This window comes from Oryzias latipes, chromosome 17 (genome assembly GCF_002234675.1).
Source record: "Oryzias latipes chromosome 17, ASM223467v1".
Classification (NCBI taxonomy): Eukaryota; Metazoa; Chordata; class Actinopteri; order Beloniformes; family Adrianichthyidae; genus Oryzias; species Oryzias latipes.
In genome coordinates, this window is record NC_019875.2 from 22363726 (window position 1) to 22372860 (window position 9135).

The 9135-nt window shown below is 40.4% G+C and overlaps 1 protein-coding gene across 1 annotated transcript; it reads right to left on the bottom strand.

Annotated features, from left to right (window-relative positions):
- Window positions 1–3851: 3851 nt before the first annotated feature.
- LOC101171282 (relaxin-3 receptor 1) lies at window positions 3852–7814 on the bottom strand. Its single transcript, XM_004079305.4, has 3 exons — window positions 7253–7814; window positions 6629–7072; window positions 3852–6545 (listed from the first exon to the last, which is right to left on the bottom strand). Exons 1-3 carry the CDS (start codon window positions 7448–7450, stop codon window positions 5931–5933), a joined length of 1257 nt encoding a protein of 418 aa, XP_004079353.1. The 5' UTR covers window positions 7451–7814; the 3' UTR covers window positions 3852–5930.
- Window positions 7815–9135: the final 1321 nt, after the last annotated feature.

Genomic DNA, 9135 nt, shown 5'->3' on the forward strand with positions numbered 1-9135 from the left:
TTACTGGTGCAACATAAATGGCAAGCAGTGTCAGAGCTATCCAGCTGTACAGTTTAGATCCAGATGGCAGCTTAGATCACGAAAACAAAGACGTACATGAATCTATTTGTCTGCTAGTGGATGCATCAGAATGGAGCATAGCAGGGAGCTTGTGGCCCGCCGATTGTAACACCTATGACAACGCTGCAAGCTTTTTCCAATGGCATTTTTTTTCATCTGCTCCTAAATTTTGCAATGATTTCAATAAAAAAAATACTCAGAAACACAATTTTAAAGTTAATTTTTTTCTATATGTCCTCCATCATGCTGCAAGAACATGTTAAAATCACAATTTTCATTGAAGTGGGTCATTAGATCTGCTCCAACCCACTGAAGGTCATTTCACTGAAGTTGCTTTAATTATAAGAGAGGAAAAAACATGTCTAAAAATAAAAAGTTTTAACAATATTTTATGCCACAGGCTTTTGTAGTGCTGATTCATTTCATTGTTCTGGAAAACTCAATGGATAAAAAAGAATAATAAAAAGTTAAGACTCTGAAGGTCAAGGATTCTTTTTCTTAATTGAACAACCTTTGATTGTAAAAGGCAATTAAGTTCCATCTGAAATCAATCTATGACTAATGATCTTTCATGGTGTTAGGAAATGAAATCCTCACCCTGATGAGGAGCAGAAGAGGAAGCACAGAGCAAGAACCACACTACAAATTCAAAGCGCCTTACAGAACCCCTGAAGATGTCCAGTCGACAACTTTTTCATAAAACCGCAGGCAAATGTTATTGCTACTGTCTCCAAGAGTTATTTGCTATTTCTTTGTGTTTCTGTCTGGTCAGTCCCTTTTTATCCCCGTCTTTGCAATTTAATGTTTCCTTTCTATCGTTTTTTTGTCATGTCTTTCAGTGCAGTCAGTTTTCAGCAACAAGTGCTTTGCCTTTCTTGTCTTTTGTAGTTTCTTTGTGCTGTTTTTGCTGTCAGTCACATCTTTTGCTTTGTTAGTATTTATGGCTGTTTCGAGGCTTTGGTCTGTTTTGTGCTCCTCCAAAGTTTTCACTGTTGACAGCTTTACATTCGGCACTTTCTTTGTGTCTTTATTTCTTGTTTTTCTTTTTGGTTTTGGTGCTTCTTTCAATCTGTTCATTTGTTATTTCTGTTATGTAATACCATTTCCTGGCCTTTTTTTTGGAGAAGATGGGTGCCTTTTTCCTATTCGTCTGCTTTTCTGACACAAGGTGTCAGAAGTGAAATACCTTCGTGTGACCCTCTGACCTTCTGTCCACCCTTTAAGGTGTCCCAGTTTCATTGTTCCCTGCAGAGAATCTTTATCAATCGAGACTAGGTGAGATGTAGTTTGGAGTCAGCAGTGTTGTTGCTGTGCTACCAGGAGTCTGATGCATGGGATTCTGGCCCGCAGCAGTCTTGGACCGGAAGGACCAGATTGTTTTAGCAGTTCTTCTTTCCTGGTCGTCTTCATTGAGCCAAAGTGTTGCCCCCGCTCAAAAACTCACCCAAATTTGATCTAGTGAAAATGACCTTTTGGGCATGGTTGTCCCCCCCCCCCACACACACACACACACAGAGACTACATACACAAACACACCCAGACACACACACAAATATGACAAGACCATCTAAAAATTAATGGGGCCAAAATCTTCAATGGGGCTAAAAAAAATTTTTTTTTTTCTAAATCCACAAACCTGAGCAAAACACACATGTTGGGGACATCCAAAGGAAGTCTAATTTACTATGGGATGGTCACAGGACCAACAGCTTGGTTTGTAGCAAAATGTCAAATTGGGCGATTTTCAGATTCTCCCACAGTATAGGTAAAGAAAACGTTACTTTGAGCGGTCTTCAAAATTTTTCACAAACCTATTGTTAGGTTAAGTCTTTAACCACGACTAAAGTTTTATTTGACCTTTGACCTTTGGAAGAGCTTTTTTTTAAATTGCCTTTAGTACCTTCTTCAAATCTTCAAATCTTCTTCTTCTGGTTTCTCTTTATTCTGGTTTCACTTTATTTTATTTATTTATTTATTTTCCACTGGTGTTTGTCTTTGTGTATTTTATTGCACGGGGCTAATTGAATGTATTTTATTGCACTTGTTTTTGTTTTTATGTACAGCACCTTGAGCTGTCTTCTCGTCATGAAAGGTGCTATATAAATAAAATTAATTTGAAATTAATTTGAAATTCCAACTCCTCTCACAGATTTCGATCTATCGCCTCCTAACTTCTTAAGCATCATTGGGAAGATACTTAGGAATAATCTTGGAATCTTGGTGTTTGTCTTGTGAACTCGCAAAAATGGTGTTCCCATGTTACTAAAACACTTTTTACCCGAATATTGTGAAAATGTTTTACAAGAATTGTTAGCTGAAGCTGAACAAAACAATATGACAAACGATATGAACAGATTAAGAATGTGGGCGTGGTGAACAAAAAACTTCTGTTGCCAAGGAAATCCAAAAGTTTACTCTTGCCGATTCTTCCAAAAACGACAAAGATCTGTCCGTCACCCCCAGGCGACCAAAACATGAAACGGTTGCTATGGAGAACAGGAAACCTGCCATTTTGAACAAAGTGTGTTTTTTCATGAAAGTGTTACCTCCAGCTCTGACCAAGGGCGGCAGGAACAGAATGGGAGAGTGAGGGCTGTGTAGCAGCTGCTCAGCCACTGAGGGCGTGACAGGATGGGGCTGTGAGGGCGGGTAGCGCCTGTGGGCCATACAACGCCGCTCGAGGCTTTTATTCCTATTTCTGTTAAGGCTGCAGCATTGATCTTGTTTTACATTAATACTGGATTTTGCAGAATCTCTCCTTCTCTCCTCTCGGGCTGCATTTTTGCTTGTATTCCGGAGCTTCTCTGCTGAACTGGGAGCCCCTTCAGATGAAAACTTATTTTACATTGAGTTACGGAGTGCGTGAACTCTGTACAAATTACCTTACGTTTGGCTTTATGAAATAAATGCATTGAAGATCCCCTTTTGAAGCAGACGGCAAAGCTGATTTTACAGTGCGGGATGAGTACCAGCACACACACGCACACAAAAAAGCTGCTTTGATCTATTCAAACACGAATTTTACTTCTGTGGTTTCATTGCTTGTTCTTTGTCCTGCTTTTTGTGTGTGCACTTTCCATGTGTGACAAACGTTGCCATTGATGCCCAGCAGGTTTGACTGGGTCCTCTTGAGAAATAAACATCTTGAACCTGTAGTTGTTTTCAAAGCTTAACCCATGCAGGTTTCACATGGGGGCTAATGGAAAACGCTCTTCAAGTGGGTTTACTGCTTAGGGGGAAATTACTACTTGCAGTCAACAATGAATTCATAGGCACACAGGGGATTGCAGTGCTGTCAGATGTCTCTTGTTTGAGTGAAGCATCTCCGAAATAGAGATGGTTTTCCCGAGTGTGAGAGGAAATCTCGTAGCTTTTGATGATTTGCACTTGATGCCAAAACAATTCGTTTGTGAAGTGAGCATCAGTTCATGCACAATTAGATTCTCTTTATTATGATCATTATTATTATTCACATCTAAAAAATGCAATGTCCTTGGTAATCTTGGCTTCCGGTAGAGACACCACAGACAAAAACAAAAAAACAATGAGAAATGTGAAATTGTGATTGAGGAAACAATCACTTCCTGAAATGCTCACAATGTGGTGGGCGATGTATGTGGCATTTGCACATTAGGAACTGTCTGTGCCCCTGCTGAAGAAGGTTATCCATGTTCAAATTTTAAAGGTTGCAAAAGGGCAAAAACATGGGCCAGCTTTTGTGCAGCTGACTCATTTGCGACGTTGCCGCACTGTTTTGACTGTTGCTGAGATTAACTTTGCTGAGACGTCAGTGAAGCCTTTTGTCCTTTCATTTTATTTAATGTCACAGGACATACATACATGTTGGCACAAGACTGTTCACGGGGAAACAGCTAAACAGACACAACGAAGATGACTGACAGTTTCACGCTGGTATCGAACATGGAGGAGGTCCAGGGCTTCTGCCCTGCTGCATTTGAAGGGCTTGGAAATGTCACACAATTGAAGAGAAACACAACAACTACTGTACAGGCCAAACTAATCAAACGCCGCTTCATACTTCTGCTCCACTGTATGCAAGTAAATGAATACAAATATCTGCCCTGTTACCCAGTGTACTGATTGGACAGAGTTTGGTCATTTTCTAGAATGTGCCAGTAAAACATCGGCATTTGCACTGGTACAAACACTTGAATTTCTAAAAGAAACATTTGATGACCCACACATGACTTTTGTCTTTACAATATGACAACCAAGCCCTTCCTCGCCTCAATGTATCATCATGTGTATCAAAGGGAAATATAACTATTAAGGATTTTGTCCAAATTAGAGTTTTCATCACTGCATTGCCTGGTTTAATATTGTGGCCTGTTTTTTTCTTTCGTTTTTGTTTAGAACAAAAAATTTATTTACAAATGTGAAATTGCTTGTTAGATTGGTTTTCTTTCAATCTAGCAATTCTTTCAAAAGAGGCAACAAAAATTGCCAAGTTAAAAACCTTGGCAAAAATCTTTTACAGGCTAACAAGCAGCACTGAAACAGAAAATTGTGTTGTCCTTTTGGGGCAGTTTGGCAATCTGAGGTGGCAGCTCTTCACTTAAGCCATGGTACCATTTGGAGGACTGTGGGTCAAATTGTTGGAATACTGTGATTAGGATACAAGAGCTTCACCACCTGAGCCACAGATCCCAAAGAATTTACTCTTTTGTTCTTCGTGTTTGTGGTATAATGGATTAAAGCTCCCTGCAACAAAATGGAAAACCTTTTATTTTTAATTATATTGCACTTTTAGACCCAAAATCTTAAAACATTCTTGAAAACTATAGATGAAATGCAATAGGTTTTCACTGAATCTGAAGTGCTGAGCCTTTTGCTCCCAATCTGTTAAACAGTCTCCCCAAAGATCTTACACAGAACAATCAAACTGCTAACTGAAAATAATAAGGCACTTTCAGAAAAGTTTAAAAGAAACAACAACTATTTATTAGCACAAGGGACATTTAAGTTAAGTTAAATCAAGAAGTCAGCACAAAAAGCAGCAAATACAAAAAAAAGTGCCATGTTTTTTTCCCCCCCAACACTGTATTGCACCAGTATTTGATGAATTACATACTAAGACCTTTGGGGTTTGTTCAAAGAAAACGGCAGGACAGGTTATAGTTTTATATTTAATATAGTTGTGACATTTCCAAGGAGAGCTACTCACAAAAGCAAACATATTTTTAGGAGGCTGCCATAATTGCCTTCACAGATGCATTTTTTTAAATAATCACTGACTCATCATGGCAGCATCAGAAATTTTCCAAAAGTTCGGGTGCAGATGTTGATGTATATTTGAGCAAAAATCAAAGAGAAGTGTGAAGAGATTATCCTTTGTGCAATTCCCCAACACAGGAATTTGCTTAGATCTAAATGTAATAATCAAGTGTGTAGCTTCCTTTCTTTTCAATTAAATATTTTTGCATAACTAAGGAATAAAGGAGTTGTCTAAATGTTCAAATGTGACATTTGTTGTAGTCTATTTTGAGGACAAGTTTTTATTTCATTTTATTTTGTCATAAAGTGCAAACACGGGTTTTTATGTAACGCTGCAAGCAACAAGAAGTTAAAACACAAAAACTTGACATAACAGGAAGCCATTTGTTTGGTTCAGTTTGATTCACTTTAGTCCTTTAACATACTAACCGCATGTCATTTTAGACATATGCTTGCTAATATTACCTTATATTAGAATATGAGGGCTGGTCCAAATCTCTATACAGACATTTCATCCTTTACTTTTGGGAAGGTGAGTAAAGTTGCAGCCTTTTTAATAACATATACGGGGCCAATAAATGTGTTTGTAATTTATACAAAGATAAAAAAGATAAGTTTTTGTGTTAGAGAGCAAGTCACATATTGACGTCCTTGTGAATCATGATCATGCTCGGTGGCGCCTCTTCCACTCGTCTTCCCCTCAGAGCCAGAGAAAGGACGTTCCGGACGGAATGAGAAACTCTCAGCAGAGTGTCCTTCAGCCCGGCTCTGTACTCTCTTCGGATCAGGCAGTAGAGCACTGGGTTGAGACAGCTGTTAGCATGGGCGAGACACACAGTCAGGGGGAAGGCGTAGGCCTGCGCATTGTAGAAGGCCTTGCTGAAGGGCACCAAGTCAAACTTGATGAGAACCCCCCAGAGGGTGAGAGCCTGGTTAGGCAGCCAGCAAATGAAAAAGGACAGAACTACGATGGTGACAGAGCGGGTAACTTTTGAGCGGCGGCGTTGGCGTCCTTTCTCATACTCCGACCTCTCTGTTCCTATTCCCTTACTTACCACACTGCCAACAACCCGTCGACTTAAAATGAACCTCAACAGCAGGAGGTAGCACACAGAAATGATAATGAAGGGAACTACAAATCCCAAAAGGACTTTCTGCGTTTGGTAGAGCCCAAGCAGGACTTGGGGATCCCAGTGACCTGAGTCGGAGTCGGAGAACCGAACTAAGCACAGTTCATCGTCTGCAGACACCTGTGAACACAACATCTGCATCAGGGGACACCCAAACAAACAAACACATATCAGGTCTGATGGATGAGTCTGGATAAACACACCTGAACTGTGGTTGAGTAGAAAGCGTGAGGCAACGTGGCCACGATAGACACCACCCAGATGGCTGAACTGGCCCACTTGGCCTGACTTGTGGCAGTTCTGGGGCTGTCCATCTTCAAGGAGGTAACCAAGGAGCGGTAACGAGTCACACTCATTGCAGTGAGGAAGAAGACACTGGCGTACATGTTCATGGTGGTGACTGAGCTTACAATCTTGCACATGACCCAGCCGAAAGGCCAACGGAAGTCCAGAAGTGTATCCACGGCCCAGAACGGCAAAGTAAGAACAAACTGGAGATCTGTGATGGTCAGGCTCATTACAAAGCAGTCGATGGAGGAGTAGTGGTGACCACGGCGACGGGAGTGGAGCAGGAAGAGCGCAAGGAGGTTGCCCACAAGCCCAAGGACACACACCACCAGATAGACCAGAGCAATGAGGATTCGCACCTGTCAAACACACTACATTTCTGTATTGTGTCTATTAACATCCAAAGTAGCACAAACATATAAAAGACTCGAAATTCCTGGGGGAGCTTTAAAAAATGACATTTTTATAAAATGTTTACCAGAATTTCACTTTTATTTAATCAAGCTGGATCATGTGCGCAAGAATAAAAGTGAACCTACTGGCAGGTTGGCACTATCTCCGTGCTGATCCAGCGAAGACTCTCTGGAGAGGATGTGGAGCCAACAGTTCAGAGAAATGTTGAAAGCTGGCAGGGTGGACGCTGCTCCTGCTGGGCTGACCAGCTCGGATATTTGATCCTCGTCTCCTCCGCATGCACTGAGCGCGGTTGTGGGTCCGGATGAGCTGTTCCCCTGCATGACCGCGCAGGTGGAAAACCGACTACTTACTTTCTAAAAAACAAGTTCCCAGCTGTTCCTCCGCAGGCAGCCTTAACTTCCAGCTGGAGAGTGCTCGGGTATGGATTCAAAAATCCCCATTTTTCCTGCGCGTTTACTGTTCAGAAAGTCGGATCTGCGCGCCGCACCTTTGCGCGCATGCTGCTGTTGTTCCAGCAGGTTATATATATAAAAGAGCTAATGAACGCGTGTCAGCATACTTTTAAGTCTGTGATGATGGTACAGCTGCTTCTTCATCTCGTGAATCCGTGCCCACGCTCGGACCAGAAGGTTTTATACTCGCTGCGCTCTTTCCAACCACTGGACGGCGCGTGTGCGCGCGCCCAGCTCATCCAGAGTGTGCCAATCCTGGAGAGAAAAAGGAGTCATCACATGCAAGCTGCTTTTCAGCAGATCTATTTAAATTTCAACAACATTAATAATATATATATATAAAAAAAATTCAAATAAACCTGTAAACATGGAAAAAAATTTTCCATTTAAGACAATAAAATGGGGGATTCAGACATATGTGAACATCTGTTTCAAATTATCTTCTAATGGGATGATATGGCCAAATCTTTGTACTATGTGCCAAGTGTTTTTGGATGGTTTCAACCCTTTGCTGCTGTCTTCTGTGTGAACATGAAAAAGCTAGGTCAAATGGGCAAAAGTTCAGAGGAAAAAAAAGCAAACTTTGTCATATTTCTTTAGAATATGTTGAGTTTTCATGTAGCAAAGTGTATTTAAATATGATTACATTGTCAAAAAAAGCTAGTGTAATAAGTGGACATAACTCATTTTAGAGAAAAATGTGAACAAAACAAAAATATTATTTTTAGTACAAGGTGGCGTTATTTTAAAAAATCCTCAGAAAATGACAACTATAGCAACTGTGTGGCTCATTTGGTTGCATGTAGGACTGACACATGGGAAATCAGGATTTGTTTCTCAGGGAACGCGATGAGCTTCCTCCAGTGTCCTTGGGTAAGACCTTGCGCGCTACTGCCTAACTAGAAGGGGGCCCAAGTCTGGATCTCCCTGTGCCGGTCCCCAGCCCGGATTAAATACAGAGTTATGTCAAGAAGGGCATCCGGTGTAAATCTCGCTGCCAAACCACCTGTGCAAATCAGTGAAAGCTGATTACTATGGCAACCCCCGAGGAGATGTGCTGAAAGGTGAACGAACAACCTCATAATAACGATAACTAGCACTTATTTAAGAACATGAATCTACATATAGGTTTCCAAAATAATGTCAATGAATGTCAGTTAAACTTTAAAATCCTATCCTTAACTTTTAACATAAAATGACAGCGCAATTTGAGTTTTTTTGAGCCTCACATCAAATTTGTCTATTGAAAAGTATGGAGCAAAATGACTCATCTTAATAATAATTACCTTATTCCTAGAGCCAAAGCTCTTAATGAGAGAGAAAATTCTTGACTTTGTGGAATTTGAAAAAACTTGGAGCAATCTCTAAAAAAACAAGGTTTTAAATCTTTGCAAGTATCAAATAATTGCCAGTATTAAATATCAAAAGCTTTCCTGATCTGCTTCAAGGGATGTTGAGGAGGTTTTTTTTTTTTCTTTGTTCAAAGCTAAAAAAAAACAAAGCACAAATCCTAATCTAACTGTCTCCTTTTTAGCCTATATTGAAACTTGAAA

Bases quoted from the DNA above. Each gene is read 5' to 3' on its own strand.
- LOC101171282 (XM_004079305.4), bottom strand. From the start codon at position 7,450: ATGCAGGGGAACAGCTCATCCGGACCCACAACCGCGCTCAGTGCATGC. The intron at 7,073-7,252 runs GTAGGTTCACTT...TGTGTTTGACAG, and splicing joins GAGATAGTGCCAACCTGCCA to GTGCGAATCCTCATTGCTCT. The intron at 6,546-6,628 runs GTGTGTTTATCC...TTGTGTTCACAG, and splicing joins TCTACTCAACCACAGTTCAG to GTGTCTGCAGACGATGAACT.